Here is an 18,924-nt window from a genome sequence, read left to right as displayed (position 1 = left end):
TTAAGAGTTTCAGTGGGTTTGTTGATTCTCTCAGGCTTATTAGTCCACCCCATGTTAAGAGACTTTGCCTTAGGTAGTGATAGAATCCCTCGTGGCCTTGGATTAGGGATGCCTTGGCCCTCAGCTAGAAACTGTCACATTTCCTCCAGACCCAGCATTCCAGCTACGGTGGGAATTTAAATGGCCCTCCTTTTCTTGGAGACTTGATACAATTCTAATTGGATAATTTAGAACAAGATCAAGGGGTTTCTTTTGGCAATGCTAAGATACCCTTGGGTTTCTTAGTAAAGAAAGGGATAAAGAGGCACCGGAGTGGCTCTGGCATTAAGCATCTGCCTTCGGCTCAGGTCATGATCCCAGGGTCCTGGGATCAAGCCCAGCATCGGACATCCCGCTCGGGGAGGAGTCTGCTTCTCCTTTTCCCTCTGCCTGCTGCTTCCCCTGCTTATGCTCTGTCAAACAAATAAATAAAATCTTACAAAAAAAAAAAAAGAGGGACGCCTGGGTGGCTCAGTCGGTTAAGCGTCTGCCTTCAGCTCAGGTCATGGATCCCAGAGTCCAGGGATCAAGCCCCACATGGGGCTCCCTGCTCGGTGGGAAGCCTGCTTCTCCCTCTCCCTCTGCTGCTCTCTCTGTCAAATAAATAAATAAAATCTTTAAAAAAATTTTTTTAAATAAAAAAAAGAAAGGGATAGAGAGAGAGTTCTTTAAGGGAATTAAAAGTCTCTGAGTCACTGTTGAACCCAGGGAGAGAGATGAAAAGATCTTCAAGTCTATGAGAGGAAGTGTAGGCAGTAGATGCCAAGAGTCATTTTCCTTGTCCCCTGAATTTAGGACATACAACAAGATTTTTGTCACTAGTGGGTAGGGGTGAGACATAATGATTAATGAAACCAGCCCACACCATTAAGGAATATGCCAACCTCCATAGAGTGGAGGGTGAACAAATTAACACCCTCACCCTCACCTTCCCCACGCCACCTGCCTGAAGTACATGGCACATAGAGGTTTTTTTAAATTAAATATTGGAGGAATGACTCAGTTCAATGAGTTGACTTGCCCTATAGTGTCATTTTATGCTAACCAATTGGATTTTGAAGAATGTCTCCCAAAGGCAATGGATTTTTGTTTTTATGTTGAGTGTTGAGTCATTCCTAGTTGCTGGTAGGCTCAATGTTCTTTTCAGGCTACTCCCTATGGCTGATAATAAAACCATTATGGGAACAGGGCAGGCATCCAGAGTCCAGGACTTGTTGGAGGCTCTGCGAGGGAAGAGGAGAAGTGGAGTGGGGTGAGGGAGCAGGCAGGGACAGATAAACTTTGAGGTTCTGACTTACTTCCCCCTTTTGAATTGTAAATATTATTTGGGGCAGGGGGGCGAATAGATATATAATATCTACATCTGTGTTCAATTCCTTGTTTCTTTTTTCTACTGTTTTCTTCCAGTCTTGGTCCATATTCATGTTGGCTTCTCAGAGCTATAGTGTAATACTCTTTTGGTTTGTGTTTTTAAACTTAGCATTATATAACATTTTTAATGATGTTGTTTATTCCTTATGAGTAACTTTTATTTTTTTTTTTGTAAAGATTTATTTGTTTATTTGAGAGAGTGAGAATGAGAGAGAGAGTACGTGAGAGGGGTGAGGGCCAGAGGGAGAAGCAGGCTCCTCGCCGAGCAGGGAGCCCGATGTGGGACTCGATCCCGGGACTCCAGGATCATGACCTGAGCCGAAGGCAGTTGCTTAACCAACTGAGCCACCCAGGCGCCCATCTTATGAGTAACTTTTAAAAACAGACTCAGCTTTCCCTTTTTTTTCCTGACTGTAAATGTAAAGCATATTCATTAGTTTTAGAAAGGCAGACAATATGCAAAAAAGGTGAAAAATCACCCTTTACATTTTGAAGTGTATCCTTCAAGACTTTTTTCTATGCATATATAAATCCATACTTTCAAAAATGGAATCAGGGCACCTGGGTGGCTCAGTCGTTAAGCGGCTGCCTTCTGCTCAGGTCATGATGCCAGGGTCCTGGGATGGAGCCCCACATCGGGCTCCCTGCTCCGCGGGAAGCCTGCTCGCCTTCTCCCACTCCCCCTGCTTGTGTTCCTGCTCTTGCTGTCTGTCTCTGTCAAATAAATGAATAAAATCTTTTAAAAAAATGGAATCATACCAGACATGTTGTTTTAGTCCTTGTTTTCCACGTCATTAAATATAAAGTACTAATTTAAAAAATTTTAATTAGTATTATGTAGATACAGAGTAATATTTTAATAATAGTATTTCAGTAGTAAAGTATTTTTTAAATTAATTTTATTTACTATTTAATAGAGTAGTATTTTTAAGTATTGGTGTTCCACAGTTGATTTACCCTTTCCTACTGATTACACTTCAATTGTTTCCAAATTGTCACCCTTGTAACAGTCCTTATGCACACATCATCTTTCCTTAGGACCAACTCCTAGAAGTAGAATTTGTGGGCCAAAGGGAATGTACATTTAACATTCTTCATTGTTCCCAGTAGAAGTGTGTAAGAGAGCCCCCTTTCCCTTACTCTTGCCAATACAATTTCCTTCTTAATAGCCGCAAAGTAGTCCCGGATTAATGCTCAAACACACCAGGCTCTCCAGTTTGGCGGGGAGCCACATTCCCCTAGGCATGTCGTCAGCCACAGTGTCCCTGTCGTGTGCGGGTACCACCGCCAGATGGCGAGAGGGAGATCTGGCAGGACTTCGCGGGGCGGGGTGGGGATCCCAGCCCGGCTCCGTTGGCCACTGTGGTCCGACCCGGTGCCGGCGAGGGCAGGGGAGGAAGTGGGCAGTATGGACTGGGGGCTGCAGCGGTGGAGTGGGGGGGACCCCGGGCCTAGAGGACACGAGAGCAAGGGCCAGGACGTGGAGCTCAGCGTCCCCGGGAAGAAGATACAGGTTGAGTAAGCGGAGGCTGCAACGTTCCCATCAGCGCCGAACCCCGCCGTGCGCCGCTGGAGGTCGCGAGCGGGCGCTGGGCCGAGTCAGGGGCGAGGTCGCGGCTGGTTACCCGCACCTCCGAGCGCCTCCGGGCCGAGCCGGCCAGGCAGACGCCGGGACTCCGGCCGCAGCAATGCCTCTTGCGGCCTCGGATCCCCGGAGGGCGGCGCGGGTGGGAAAGGCTAGAGCGGTCCGGATCCGACCGAATGCCCCGCGCCCCACTTAGTGGCCGCGGACCTAAGGCAAGTCACCGGACCTCTCTGCGTCTCGGCTCCTCTTCTGTGAAATGGGGTCACTGCGGTACCCACCTCAGAGAAGACTGTTGCGAGGCTCAATTGAGATATTACATGGTAGCTTGTACTTTTTGCACCCTCCCGAAAAACGCTACCACCACTTAACCATCGCCCAACACAACTGGCTTATTGACTTCCCGGAGGCTACAGAGGAACAGAAGAGGAGATCCGTCTCAGAAGAGGCTTACTGTATTCCATTCTCTCCGAGCTCCCTCTAGACCTTTGTCCCCAAACCAGAAAGAAGCGTTATAAACCATGGCCCTCATCACGGGGAGCCCACGGCATAACCGAGGAGTCATCAGCGATACACATGCAGGAAAGTTACTCCGAAGCTCTTACCAGGGGTCACAATCACCGGCATCTGACGGTTCTCCTGGGAACAGGGGTTACAGCCCCACCTGGCCAGCGCTGAGCTCTGACAAAGTCCTGGGTCTACTCGGCACATCTTGCTCGCTTCCCGAGTTCTGTTCCCTGTTGAAGGAGGTGGCTGGTGGCCACCCCCAAGAACGAGGGCATGGGAGGGGGAGGGGAGCTAGGCTCTGTGTTGGCGGTTGCCATGGTATTGCTCCGAGTTCTGGAGCCAACCTGCCCACTCCCTGAGACACTCAGGTCACAGAAGCAGTAGGTCAGAAGCCTGAGGGGACATAACGAAGGCCACTTTGGAGGCCGCCAGTGCACCTGTTGAGATGGAGGCCTCCGATGGGCAAGGGGCTGAAGGGGACAAGCCACTAAACAAGGTGAAGTGGGGCTAGGGAGGTGAGGGAGGGAAGAAAGGAGGGTCCTTGAGGGGCTGGTCTTGGAAAGCAGAGAACATGAGATTCAGGGAAGAAAAGAAGAAGGAAAAATGGTGATGTACATGAGCTAGCAGGAGACCGAAAGAACAAGAGAAGGTTGATTCATTCAAAGACATACATTCCTGGCAAGATGATTGTTGGTTATGGAGACAAGTGCTTGTGTTTGTGTGTGTGTGCACGTGTGTGTGTGTGCGTGTGCACTTGAGTTATGGTCTGTGTGCTGGATTGGTGTGTTTATGGAGTCGATCTGCCAGAGTCCCCTCGCTCTGGGGCCTGGAGGAGCCTGGGTTCCATACTCTCTCCGTTTCCCTTCCACCCTCTCCCTGGTCTCCGCCTTCAGAGTGGTCTGGGCCTGAGTCTTCCTGAACACAGGCAGGAATTAATGCTCACTTTTCTGAGAGGCTTTTGCAAAGTCAGGTGCAAATCCTACTGTGTCAACCTAATCTTGTGCTCTGACTTCAAGTATTATTTCAAAGTCACTTTGTCTTCATTAATTTTCAGCTTTTTTTTTTGGCCCCACGTTTGCTGTCAGAGAGCTTCTTCTCATTACCATCACTGTCACATGCTTTTCTGAGTGCTCATTATTGTGGCTTGATGCTAAGGGTTGGAGGCGGGCCTGGGACTTAGGCGCTCAATAAATGTTTGCTGAATGGATGAGTGAATGACTCCCTGCTCCCTCCCCCAAGGAGTCCCTTAAATCGCTTGGTGCCTCAAAGTGTTCTCATCCGTAATCAGGGATAATGATGTCTCACCTTAAAGAATTTGTGGGAGAATAAAATGAGTTCGTGTTTATCAAGTGCTTTGCAAAATTAGCTACAATACTGTGCTCTAATGATTATAAAAGAAATGGGCAGGGCATTCTAGGTTTTCTAAGCAGGGATCTTCAGGGTTGGGTTTCTTTGCTGAGGGCTTACTTGCCTCAGGGCTGGGCCAAGGAAGAGGTCCTAGGGAAAACGGAGAAGGGCTTTGGTTGGAGTTTGGACCACTGGCTGCCTCGCACTGCCCCTCAGGAGCACGCACCTAAGCCCCCCAGCTGACCGCGGCACCCTGCCTCCTCCCAGGTGACAGATGTACCCTGCTTGGAGAAGAGTTCCGGCACCACACCCACTGGAGACTCACTTGTACGCCATGCCAAGGGCCTGGGCCAGGACACCTTCAAAATTGTGAGTAAGGGACCTTGTCCCTCCTCCAGGCCAGGAGACCTGGGTCAGAAATTGGCAGGCCTCAGATCCATAGCTTACTGTCCCACTTGTCATGTCAAGTAAGACCTTGACGAGAGCCTCCTTACTTAACCGACTTAACACTTCGTGGCCCATAAGGGCTACTGGTTACTTGGGGCTACCCATCTGCCTCTTCTTTTCTCCTATGGTTGCTCATTTCACCTGTTGCCTCTTCAGTGTAAAGAATATCTAAGGCCACTGAAGAAGTTCCTGCGAAAGCTGCACCTGCCCAGGGATCTTCCCCAGAAGAAGAAGCTAAAGTACATGAAGCAGAGCCTGGTGGTCCTAGGCGACCACATCAACACCTTTTTGCAGCACTACTGCCGAACCTGGGAAATCAAGCACTGGAGGAAGTAGGGCAGCCTTCTTGCCCTTCCCACTATACCCACTCCTGGGCCCCACCCCACACCCCATTCAAGGACACACCTCAGTCAAGATCCCTGAGTCCTTCACCTTTATGTGAAAGAGTGAGGATCCTGGAGTGAGCGTGGTGAAGGAGAGGTGGAGAGAACAGGGGCCTCTAGTTATTCAGGGCAGCACTGATTCATGGCAGCTTGCACACGCAGTGGACAAAGAACTCTCCTGACCCTGTGGAGAATGACCTCTGATCGAAAAACTGCTGTGTGGTGTGGGTGGCCAGCACCAGGATGGGGTACTCAAGGTATAGCAAATGTCCACCTCTCCACGTCCCTGACCAAATCCAAGGAGGCAGGATGTGGTCCATTTCTCCCTGAGTGGGTCATGGACACAAGACAGAGGCTGAAGGGAGAGGGACTGTGCTCTGCCTCCCTCAGCCTTGGTTTCCCCCCGCAGGATGCTCTGGCGATTTGTTTCTCTCTTCTCAGAATTAGAGGCGAAACAGCTTCGCAGGCTCTACAAGTACACCAAGAGCAACCAGACGGCCGAGTTCCTGGTGAGGCGCTCAGGAAAGCTCCTCCCGGGCCCAGCTGAGGGTTGGCTGGTGTGTTCTTAGATTGTGGGGGGAGGCCTGGGGCTGAGGGGGCCCTCTGATACCGCCAGCATCCCTTGACTTGTTTCCACACTCACTGCCTCAGGAAGACCCCACTGCCCCTACCTTTACCCCCGACAGGGGGCACAGTGGGGCTGAAGAGGGCAGAGGCTCAGCTTCAAGTTCTTGGTATTTCTTCACTCTCCACACCCACACCCTGATGTTGACAGGTGCAGGGACATTCCCGAGAAGATACGGGTGGGGATGGTGGAAGCCAGGCAGAGAGGCACAGCCAGCTTGGGGAAGGCTCTGAGGACTATCAGAGCCTGGCCTGACTTTGTTCAAAAACAGTGACTCTCAAACATTTTGGACTCAAGTCATGTTCACCCTCTTAAAGAGCTATTGAGAAGCCCCAAAAGCATTTGTTTATGTAGGTTACAGCTACTGATATTTGCCCTATTAGAAATTAAAACTAGGGGTGCCTGAGTGGCTCAGCTGTTAAGCGTCTGCCTTCGGCTCAGGTCATGGTCCTAGGGTCCTGGGATCGAGCCCCGCATCGGGCTTCCTGCTCGGCGGGAAGCCTGCTTCTCCCTCTCCCACTCCCCCTGCTTGTGTTCTTTCTCTCACTATGTCTCTCTCTGTCAAATAAATAAAATCTTAAAAAAAAGAAATTGAAACTAAAGAAAAAATTCTAAATATGTACTCACTAATCCATTTAAAAATCAAAACAAGGAGCCCATTACATTTTAACATAAATAATTTTTACAAGGAATAGCTATCTTTTTCAAAACAAAAAAATGTAGTGAGAAGAGTAGCATTGTTTGACATTTTCGCAAATCTCTTTAGTGTCTGGCTTAATAGAAAACAGCTGCTTCTGCAGTCTCTTATGATATGTGACTTGGCTGAAGGACGTGAAGAAAACCCAGGCTGTACAGATGTGTAGTTGGAGAAAAGAGTATTTTACTAGCATTTTCAGAGAGTCATGGATATTTTTCTTTGATACCACACCAAAACCCAACAAGTGGCAGCTACTTATTAGCAATGTGGAATCTGAAACCATATCAATGAATGTTTATATACGTATATATAATTTTAGGTTTACAGAAAATTTGGGTGGAAAGTACAGAGATTTCCCGTATACTAACCCCTCCTGTTGCCCTCATTATTAGCATTTTGCATTAGAGAGGTACATTTATTACCATCGCTAAGCCAGTATTGACACATTATTTATGACACATTATTAACTAAATAATGTCCATAGTTTATATTAGGGCCCAATCTTTGTGTTGTACATGCTAGGTTTTTTTTTTTAAGATTTTATTTATTTATTTGAGAGAGAGAGACAGAGATAGTGAGAGAGAGCACGAGCAGGGAGGAGAGGGAGAAGCCCTCTGCCAAGCAGGGAGCCCGATGCGGGGCTCCATCTCAGGACCCTGGGATCATGACCTGAGCCGAAGGCAGACGCTTAACCAACTGAGCCACCCTATAGGTTTTGACAAATGCATACTGACATGTATCCACCGTTCCAGTATCGTACAGAATAGTTTCACTGCCGTAAAAATCCTGTGCTCCACATATTCATCCCTCCATCCTTTCCCTCCAAACTCCTGGCAACCATTGATCTTTTTACCATCTCAATATTTCCAGAATGTCATACAGTTGGAATCATACAGTGTGTAGCTTTCTCAGATTTGTATCAATGACCTTTTCACACTAGGTTCATTAGAATCCATTGGTTTCTCTCTTGCACTTTGAGGAGACCCCACTTTGCAGGGGGTCAGCGGGATCAAAATATTTCAGGGGTCCCCAGGGTTTCACAGAGCACCCTTTGGGAATCACTGGTTCAAAATAAGAATCATAGGTAACAGTTTCTATGTGCCAGGCCCTTTATGTTCCCTCCTAGAATCTTCAAAAGTAACCCTACATGGTAATTACAATTAGTGTCCACAGTGTGTAAATGAAGATGCCAGATGCAGAGAGGTAAAGTAACATGACCCAGACCACATAGCCAGTGGGGGCAAAAGCCGGGTTCAAACGTAATCTGGCTCAGGGGAAAGCCTTGCTCTAACTACGGCACCCCACCCCACTCTAGCTACGCATCTTTAACCCAATCCTTTCCCCCTTTGGGTCTCTGTTTCTTCCTCTGAACATGAATGGGTGGATCATTTCAGGGAATCCTCCTCTGAATATGAGGTGTTGTCATTTTAGTGATTCCCGGATTTCACTGGCCAGGAAAATTTCAAAAGATATTTTTAGGCTCTCAATTTTAATCTTGCCAAAGACTTTAAAACAAATACCATTGTTTCATTACAAACAAATGCATAAGGCACTATAACTCTAGGCCAACAGACACATGAGAAGATGCTCAACATCACTTATCATCAGGGAAATAGGAATCAAAACTACAATGAGATGCCACCTCACACCTGTCAGAATGGCTAGAATTAACAACACAGGAAACAACAGGTGTTGGTGAGGATGCGGAGAAAAAGGAACCCTCCTAACACTTTCCGCAGCCGCTGTGGAAAACAGTATGGGGGTTCCTCCAAAAGTTAAACATAGAACTACCTTATGATTCAGCAATTGCACGACTAGGTATTTACCCAAAGTATACAAAAATACTGATTTGAAGGGGCACATGCATCCCGATGTTTATAGCAGCATTATCAGCAATAGCCAAATTATGGAAAGAGCCCAAACATCCATTGACTGATGAACGGATAAAGAAGATATGAGATATACATATATATATATATATCAGCCATCAAAAGAATGAAATCTTGCCATTTGCAATGACGTGGATGGAGTTACAGTGTATTATGCTGAGCGAAATAAGTCAGTCAGAGAAAGACAAATACCACATGATTTCACTCATGTGGAATTTAAGAAAACAGATGAACATAGGGGAAGGGGAAAAAAGAGAAAGGGAAGCAAATCATAAGAGACTCTTAACTATGGAGAACTCTTAACTATAGAGCCATAGAGAGCTATAGCAACTGAAGGTCGCTGGAGGGAGGTAGGCGGGGCATGGGCCAGCTGGGTGATGGGGAGTAAGGAGGGCACTTGTTGTGAGGAGCACTGGGTGTTGTATGGAAGTGATGAATCACTAAATTCTACTCTGGAAACCAATATTACACTATGTTAACTAGAATTTTAATAAAACCTCGAAGCAAATTAAAAAAGACACTATATATAACTCTAAAAAGAGATGGAGGACATATATCCAAGTAAAGAAGCACCCAAGAAAAGACGGTTGGCAGCCTGGCCTCAGTGCCCCCACGGTCCTTCCTCTCCCCCGTCTGTGACTCGTGCCTCCTGCTGGCTAGGCAGGGGGGGTGAGGTGCAGGCAGACCACGGTCATTTCCTCACGGGGGCAGGGCTGGGGCTCTGGAACGTGGGGCCCTCTCTTCTCCACGCTCTCCTCAACATTATGGGCCCATTGCAGGTGACGTTCTGCCCCTTGGACACCCTGGAGAGCTCCCTGCTGGCCGACCGGGAAGACAGTCTGCCCAAGCTGTGCAGTGCGTGGGGGCTGCACAACAACATCAGCTGCATGAAGGAGAGGCTGTCCAAGATGCAGGTGCCCGGCCGAGAGGCCTCCCTGCTGGGGGAGCCACCACCCCGGGGCCTGGGCAGGAAAGGTAATGCCCTTAGGTGTGGGGGCATTGACAGCCCTCCCTTCCCATCTTCCCTTTAACCCCACACTTCTCTCTCGGTCCATCTTTCCTTCCCCTTCTGCACTTTCTTCTTTTCTCTTTTTTGTCCCCCTCCCTGCGGGGGTGCTTATCATAGAAAGTTTGAAATGTATAGATAAGTGCAAAACAGGAGAGAGGAAAATCACCCATCCCCCAAGGCCATGACCGGTAAAAGGTTTCGCGTGTCTCCCCTCAGCATTCTGCATGATTTCCCTCTGGAGGTCTCATGATGCATACAGTTTGGGATCCTGCGTTTTTCAATGAACAGTTTAAACGAAGCCACTTGCCCATAGGAGTAGAGGCAGAGACCATCGCTGGCAGTCAGGAGTGGGGACTCCCAGGAGGTGTCTAAGCAGAGGCGGGAAGCCTGCTCTGGGTGTTGGGTGGGCTGTGGACTAAGGAAGTGGTTCATTCCCACAGCAGGGGGAAAGTCGAGTCAGATGGCCTGGGACTGGCCTTCCCGGCAGCCTTGGTCTCTGCCACGACTGCACTGCTTGGCCCTCTGGACAGAGGCTGTGGGGTGAGGGGACAGAGACTCTTCAGTGAGGGGTCCCAGCCAAGGTTGGAAGCTATGAAGGCCCCTCCTGTGCACTGAGGTACAAAGAGATGTAGGAGCCACTTACCCTTCTCCCTTCTGGATCCGGCTTCGGGGACCACAGTTTAGCTGTTCTTGCTTTACTACTGGGGGAGCAAGTGAAGGTGAACAGAGTGGCCTAGGATCTCTGAGTGTGGTCCTAAATTGGCCCCAGGTGTTCCTCTGAGGGTCGGGCTGGCTGGGTCTGATGCAGGCCCCCCGGCGCTCGGGGCCTCGCCCACCAGTCACAGCTGCCCCGAGGGGAGAGCAGGAGGGAGAATGGGGCAGGGGCAGTGGGCGCGTGTCAGGCAATTACTGAGGCCCAGAGCTCTGTCTGGGCTCTGTGAGGGCCCTTGGCCCTGGTACCTATAGTTTAAATTGAGGAAGCAAAATATCCAATGGAATGAAGGCCAGTCCATGATGAAGATGATGTAGGCCACGCAGTTCATGAATCAGATAGGGAAAGTGAGCTCTGGGCTTTGGGGCCAGCCTCCTCCATACCAGGGGACTGGTATCTTTATTTCACCTAACCCTCACCCCTCCGGCATCCTCAGATGGGTGTTATCACCCCCCTTTTACGAATGAGCCATCCGAGGCCACAGGGCAAAGGGTAGGACAGGCTGGCTGGAGGAGGTAATTCTGGGACGGGCTTTAAAGAACGGGCAGAGGAGAAGGAGGGGAGGAGGGGTAAGGGAGGGAAGGAGAGGAAGGAAAGGTGTGTGCAGAGATGAGGGGCAATGAGCAGACAGTCTGGGCCTGGAGGTGAATGGAAGAGCAGGTTGAAGAAGTGCAGGACGAGGGGTAATAGGAAAAAGCCTTGGATGGTGGGTTAAGAACGTTGGCTTTTATGTAATTCTTAAAATAACATTTTATTCCTACAAACAGAAGCGTAGCATAGAAAATAAGGTGATACCGACAAGCAAAAATAAGAAAATATAAACATCACATTGTCCTCCCTACTGCTAGCACTTTCCAGATGTTTTTTATACATATCAATACATGTATTTTAGCCAAATGAGATCTCACTGCGTATAGGATTTTGATTGGAACTTGCTTTTTTCAGTTAATTAGATCAGCATTCCATGTCAATATTTTCCTTTCATCCAATTGTTGGATTAAGTACTCCTTCTTCAAATTTTCCCAGTAGTCCAGGACCTTTCTTGCACCGATTTCCCACTCATGCATCATTGCACCTGGTCATGTCTCTTCCATCCCTTTGAACCCAACAAAATCCCCTTTTTCACATCCTGACTTGTTGAAGAGATCAGGTCACTGTTCTGCAGAATGTTCCACTTTTGACACTTGTTGCTTCCTTTTGGCATTTTTTTTTAAGCTTGTTCCTCTGTGCATAAACAGGACTTCAGATCAAAAGTCCTGATGAAGTCCTGTTAAATATTTGTTTGCCTGGGATACAGACAAGGTTGTGTTCTTCACCTTGTGTTATATGACAAAGCACGTGCTGTCTGCTGGACCCACCATGAACGGGCTCTGGTCAATCACTGAGTCCATCTGTGATATTAAAGGTAACCCATCTGGTGTTTCTTTGGCACCATGTTCATAAGTCAGTTTTTAAGTAAAAAGATGGCAGGGGTTGGCAAACCGTCTGGCAGCCAAGTCCTGGGAACCAGGGCCTGGAATCTGAGACGGGTGTGGGGAGGTCTCAGCGTCAAGAAATGTGGTCTGGTCCTGACTCTGCCCCTCTCTTGCCTAAGGCTTTGGGCAGGGTGGGCTCTGCGCTTGGGTGAGATCCCTCATCTGTAAATCGGGGTGATACAGTCTTCCTCCGCCACAGGGTTTCTGTGAGAAAAGAGGAAGGGACAGAGGTTGCAAGTGAAGATAAGATTTTGTCATTCTTCCTTTCTGTCCCTACCACCCCCCCTGACATGTTACAGGCTGAGATTCTCTTACTGCTTATGTTATCAGGACTGTGTCACTTTCCCTTTTCAGGTTCTCTAAGGAAACTTCCTCACAGAACAAAACTCAAGAGAAAGAGGATTAAGGAAGCCCCAGAGACTCCAGGGACCCGCCCGTAAGAACAGCCAGGCAGGAGGGGCAGGGGCAGCTGGCCCTGGCTCCCAGAGCACTTGTCTTCAACACCTCTGCACCCTGGAGGCTGGGGGCCAATGAGGGGAAAGAAGAGAACTGTCTTTGTCAGAAGGATGATCAGGTCTTAGTTATGTATAAACGGGGTGGGGAAATAAACATCCTTAAGACAGTTCTACCTTACTTGGCTAACAGTCATCATTCATTCATTTTGTAATTTATTAAAAAAAAATATTTGCCAGCTACCTTCTGAGCGGCAGGTGCCCCACACGAGCACAGACAAATAAGGGGTGGTCACTTGCGTCCATGGCCGTCCATCGCCACCTAGAGCAGGAGACACACGTGGAGAGATGTTACAACAGTTGAATAGAGGTGCGCGGGAGGCCTTGGCCGGTAACAAAGGAGTGATGTATGCCCAGGGAGGGCGCAGTGTCGGGGGGCACGGTGGGGAGCGGGCCTGGAGTCAGAGAGGGAGAAGTCCGGCAGCCTGCCTCAGTTGTCTGCACTCGGTCTCCTGAGTAACCTGGGGGGGGACCATGGCAAGGGAGCCGTCAAGCAGTGGGAACGAGCTGGTGTGACCTGGCGCCTGGGGAGATGCTCTGCAGGCCGCAAGCAAAGTGCACGGAAGTGAGAGACGGGAGAGGCCGGAGGCGGTAGAGGAAGCCACATCAATAGTCGTAGCTAGGATGGTGGTTAAAACCGGTGGTCAAAAATCAGCCGCTGCCTGCGAAACTCGGACCACTGGTGTGTTGTTTGCCCCTTGTGTTCTACTTAGTGTTTAAAACATTTAAAAAAAAAAATCAGTTGCCAAAATTAACTTGGTACATTTCACATTAAAAACAACGAACAGCAACAGATTTCTGGCTTTTAACAACTTGCCACATGTGGATGTGCCTCCCCGCAGAAGGGCACGTGGCTCAGGTTTCACGGATACTCTTTCGGCTTCACGGCAGTCCCCACCCTTCCCTCTTGCCTCACACTCTGGCCTTCTTCCCTTTCACTCGTTTCGCTTTTCATATTTGCTACCCTGGGGATATACAAAGGCAGTGAAGATGCGCAAAAAGGGGGGTGGGGTGAATTTGTGACATTACTTAGGATAAAACGGACAGTTTTGGTGACAGATGTGAGAGATAAAAGAGGGAGGAGAAAGGTAGTGAAGATGGTACTTTGTTTCTAGCTAGAAAGACCATGTAGCTGGTGGTCAGCTCCAGGAGGGGACACAGGTGCAATCATTTTCCAAAAGCACAGGAGGCAGCAACATACGAGGTGCCCCATATGTGTGTGACCCTTTCTCCTCCCCTCCCTCAATTCATATTCCGGAGTGAGCATCATCACAATGTTTAAGTGTCAAAATGAATATCAATCTAGACTTGAAGAACAAGTACACGGAAGTATAAAGAGGGAAAAAACACCCTGGCTCTCTCTTTGTTGTTTACACTCTTTGCTTCCCAGAAGTGGCGAGATGAGAGTACGGGCTTGGGGGTTGGCCTCGCTCCAGGGGCCCCTGGCAGTCCTGACAACGCGAGGAGGATTTACCAGAGAAGGGTGAGCTGGCTGGAGGATGTCCCTGATGATGGAGGGCCTCTCCAATTTTCTCCACTCCTGAGCGATTTCACTGACAAGGTCCCAGGGAAAGGGCTGGCCATTCTGGGAACACAACAGAAAAGGGAGGTGTCCCTGTGTGTGATGCAGCACCACCACCCAGAGGAACGACAGGGTTCTACAGCCTCATTCTTCCAACTGAGGCAGGGCATGAGCAGAGGCGGAGACCAGGGGGAGGGCTGGGAACTTTATATCCGCCCTCGGACCGCAGGAGGCTGGAAGGCAAAATAGGCAACAGTCTTGGTTCTGAGGCCCTCTTAACTCTTTCCTCAAATTTAGTAGGATCTCAGAATTCCAAAAAAGATCACAGGACATTGCTTCACTCAAAACCCTCCAACAGCACAAAGCATTTTTAGGGCAGTGAAAATACTCAGTGTGATACTAGAATGGTGGATATGTGTCATTATACGCGTGTCCAAATCCATAAAATGTGCAACATCAAGAGTGAGCCCTACTGGAAACTATGGATCCTGGGTGATGATGTGTCCTTGTAACAGGTGTATCACTCCGGTGGGGGCGGGGGGTGAATAATGAGGAGGCTGTGCATGTGTGGGGATGGTGGTGTACGGGAAATCTCTGAATCTTCTGCTCAAATTTGCCATGAACCTAAAACTGCTCTAAAAAAATAAAATATTAAGGGGTGCCTGGGTGGCTCAGTTGGCTAAGCGTCCGACTTTTGGTTTGGGCCCAGGTCATGATCTCCAGGTCCTGGGATGGAGCCCCACATCTGGCTCCCTGCTCAGCGAGGAGTCTGCTTCTCCCTCCCCCTCTGTGCCTCCCCCTCACTCGTGCTCTCTCTCTCTCTCTCAAATAAATAAATAAATAAAATCTTTTTTTTTTAAGTCACCTTCTTGGTGTAGCGTAGCATGTACCCTCGTTTTATTTTTTATTTTTTACTTTTTTAAAAGATTTTATTTATTTGACACAGAGAGAGACAGCGAGAGCAGGAACACAAGCAGGGGGAGTGGGAGAGGGAGATGCAGGCTTCCTGACGAGGAGGGATCCCGATGTGGGGCTCGATCCCAGGACCCTGGGATCATGACCTGAGCTGAAGGCAGACGCTTAACGACTGAACCACCCAGGCGCCCCTGTACCCTCATTTTAAATCCCAACATCCACACACACCCTGAATATCCCTTACTCTGCTTTTGTTTTCCTAAGGCACTTATGCCTCTCAAATATTATATAATTTAATGATTATATTTCTCGTTTGTTGATGGTATCCTCCCACTAACATGTAAGTTCCACAAGGGCAGAGCCTTTTGTCTGTTTTGTTCATTGCTGTATCTCAAGCAATTACAGCAGTACCCCCAGCATGTGGCAGGTACGTAACAAACATTTGTAGAATGAATGAACGAATGAGCGAACCCAACTTGAGCATTTAGTCCCACCACTTCCTGGTTCAGAGGGGGGAAAAAGAGGCCCAAGAAGAAAGGTTGACTTCTCCGAGGTTGGGCAGGAAGTCAACGCTGGAATTGGGACTTATTCAAACTTGATGCCCCTGGGCCAGCACACTTCCCATACACCCATGACACATGGTCCACCTGCCCTTGGCCGAAATGCTCATGCCCCACAAACAACCCACCAGACTCAATGCATTAGTTCTCTGATACTTTGTATATTCTTAGCTAAGGTATCTCTACCCAAAGTATGACTCTCCAAGCTGGACTTGGGGACACCAGAAGCAGGTGGTTGGGGAAGGCTATTTGGAGATGAAGTGCCCAGGTGGGGACCCCCCAATTACACTTTGGCCTATGGTGACTTAGGGGGTAGTCTCACTGTAGGGAAAAGGCCTCACCAAGAGCCAGACCAGGGAGCCCTCTAGGAGGGCCCCTCCAGTAGAGAACAGTGGATATTTTCCCCCAAGTCTTACATGGAAGCAACTTAGAGCTGGGCCAGCTGAATTGAAATACTGACTTTCCAGGTCTCCTGGCTCCACACCCAGTGCTTCTATGTTTTAACTTTATGATTTTTCCTTTGTGCATGCAGACGTTTTCTATTTTTATGTAGTTCAGTGTCCTTCCTTTAATGGCTTATGACTTGGAAAGGTTTTCCCCACTCAGAGAATATTTAAAATTGTGTCTCTCCTTCTAGCACTAGGGTTTCAATTTTTACATTTAAATCTCTGGTCTATCTGAAATTTATTTTGGTATAAGTTGTATAATAGGAATGCAACATATTTTTTTTTCAGATGGCTAACCAGTTGTCCTTGCACATGTGGGAGTATATTTATAGGATAGGGGGAAAAATCCATCTTTCCCACACTAATTTGAAGTGTCACTTATACATTAGATGCCCGATTTATTTGGGTCTATTTCTGAACGTTCTGTTCTGGTCCATTCATCTGTGTCCATGTAGAATTTTAATGAAAAAGCAGAAAAATATACTAACATAGCAAGAGTACATAAGGGACACCTGGCTGGCTCAGTTGGTAGAGCATGTGACTCTTGATTCTTTTAAAAAAATTATTTTTTTAAAGATTTTATTTATTTATTTGAGAGAGAGAGAGCGCACATGAGGGGGGAGGGTCAGAGGGAGAAGCAGACTTCCTGCTGAGCAAGGAGCCCGATATGGGACTCGATTCCGGGACTCCAGGATCATGACCCGAGCCAAAGGCAGTCGCCCAACCAACTGAGCCACCCAGGTGCCCAAAAATTATTTTATTTATTTATTTATTTAGAGATCAATTTATTTAGAGATCACCCAATGTGTGGCTCAAGCTTACAACCCCAAGATCAAGAGTCGCACACTCTACAGACTGAGCCAGCCAGATGCCTCTAATCCATTTTGAATTTATTTTTGTGTATGGTGAAAGTGGTCCAGTTTCACTCTTTTGCATGTGGCTGTCCAGTTTTCCCAACACCCTTTGTTGAAGAGATGTATTTTTTCCATTGTATATTCATTTCTCCTTTGTCGAAGATTAACTGACCATATAATTGTGGGTTTACTTCTGGATTTTCTATTCTATTCCATTGATCTATGTGTTTATTTTTATGCCAGTACCATATTATTTACTACCACTTTGTCATATAACTTGAAATCTGGAATTGTGATGTCTCCAGTTTTGTTTTTTTCTTTTCAAAATTGCTTTGACTATTCGAGGTCTTTGTGCTTCCATACAAATTTTAGGATTGTTTGTTCTAGCTCAGTGAAAAATGTTATTGTATTTTGATAGAGAATGCATTAAATCTGTAGATTGCTTTGGGTAGTACAGATATTTTAATGATATTTCTTCTTCCAATCCATGAGTATGGAATGTTTTTCCATTTTTAATTAATTAATTAATTTCTATGTTTTTCCATGTCTTTGTGTCATCTTCAATTCCTTTCATTAGTATCTTATAGTTTTCACAATACAAGTCTTTCAACTCTTTGGTTAAGTTTATTCCTAGATATCTTATTGGTTTTGGTGCAATTGTAAATGGGATTGTTTTCTTAATTTCTCTTTCTGCTGCTTCATTATTAGTGTATAGGAATGCAACAGATTTTCTATGTTGATTTTGTATCCCACGACTTTATTGAATTCATTTTTCAGTTCTAGTAATTTTTTGTTGGAGTCTTTAGGGTTTTCTATATATAGCATCATGTCATCTGCAAATAGTGAGTTTTACTTCTTCCTTACCAATTTGGGTGACTTTTCTTTTTTTTTTTTTTAAGTGACTTTTCTTTTTGTTGTCTGATTGCTGTGCTAGAACTTCCAGTACTATGTTGAATAAAAGTGGTGAGAGTGGACATCCTTGTCTTGTTCCTTGCCTTAAAGGAAAAGCTCTCAGTTTTTCATCATTGAGTATGATGTTGGCTATGGGTGTTTCATAAGTGGCCTTTATTATGTTGAGATATGTTCCCTCTAGACCTACTTCGCAGAGGGTTTTCTTTAATCATGAATGGATGCTGTACTTTGTCAAATGTTTTTCTGCATCTACTGAAATAATCATATGGTTTTTATCCTTTCTCTTATTGATATGAAGTATGTTTATTGTTTTGCAAATATTAAGCCCTTGCATCCTGGGAATAAATCCCACTTGATCGTGGTGACTGATTTTTTAAATATATTGTTGGATTCAGTTTGCTAATATTTTGTTGAGGATTTTTTTTAAAGATTTTATTTATTTATTAATGAGAGACAGAGAGAGAGAGGCAGAGGAAGAAGCAGACTCCCAAGGAGCAGGGAGCCTGATGCGGGACTCGATCCCAGGACCCTGGGATCATGACCTGAGCCGAAGGCAGATGCTCAACCGACTGAGCCACCCAGGCGCCCTTGCTGAGGATTTTTGCACCTACATATATGAGAGATATTGGCTTGTAGTTCTCTTTTTTTGTGTGTGTCTTTATCTGGTTAGTATCAGGGCGATCCTGGCCTCATAGAATGAATTTGGAAGTTTTCCTTCCTCTTGTATTTTTTGGAGTAGTTTGAGAAGAAGGGGTATTAGCTATTCTTTTAATGTTTGGTAGAATTTGCCTGTGAAGCCATCTGGTCCTGGACTTTTGTTTTTCGGGAGTTTTTTGATTAATGATTCAATTTTATTGCTGGTGATTGGTCTGTTCAAGTTTTCTATTTCTTCCTGCTTTAGTTTTGGTGGGTTATAAATTTTTAGGAATTTATCCATTTCTTCTAAGTTGTCTAATCTGTTGGCATATGGGTTTTCATAATATTCTGTTACAATTGTTTGTATTTCTGTGGTGTTGGTTGTTATCTCTTCTCTTCCATTAGTAGTTTTATTTGGGTCCTCTCTCTTTTTTTTTAATGAGTGTGGCTAGAGTTTCATCCATTTTGTTGATCTTTCCAAAGA

At 46.8% G+C, this 18,924-nt stretch overlaps 1 protein-coding gene across 2 annotated transcripts; it reads left to right on the top strand.

Moving 5' to 3' along the window:
• The first annotated feature begins 3,923 nt into the window (after positions 1 to 3,923).
• Positions 3,924 to 12,523, top strand: CHCT1 (CHD1 helical C-terminal domain containing 1). Of its 2 annotated transcripts, XM_088027331.1 has the most exons (7): positions 3,930 to 3,995; positions 5,114 to 5,215; positions 5,450 to 5,625; positions 6,086 to 6,185; positions 9,667 to 9,833; positions 11,110 to 11,138; positions 12,438 to 12,523. In XM_088027331.1, the coding sequence occupies exons 1-7, from the start codon at positions 3,945 to 3,947 to the stop codon at positions 12,521 to 12,523; spliced, it is 711 nt and encodes a 236-aa protein (XP_087883457.1). In that variant the 5' UTR covers positions 3,930 to 3,944. The 2 variants fall into 2 exon arrangements, with proteins under 2 accessions (XP_027964822.1, XP_087883457.1); XM_028109021.2 differs by lacking the exon at positions 11,110 to 11,138 and having other exon boundaries at positions 3,924 to 3,995; positions 9,667 to 9,862.
• The last annotated feature ends 6,401 nt before the right edge of the window (positions 12,524 to 18,924 follow it).

The sequence above is a fragment of the Eumetopias jubatus genome, unplaced genomic scaffold, assembly GCF_037043125.1.
Source record: "Eumetopias jubatus isolate StellerSeaLion01/CBP00866 unplaced genomic scaffold, mEumJub1_p1.0 scaffold_10, whole genome shotgun sequence".
In the NCBI taxonomy this organism is placed as follows: domain Eukaryota; kingdom Metazoa; phylum Chordata; class Mammalia; order Carnivora; family Otariidae; genus Eumetopias; species Eumetopias jubatus.
This window is presented reverse-complemented; position numbering and strand designations above follow the sequence as displayed.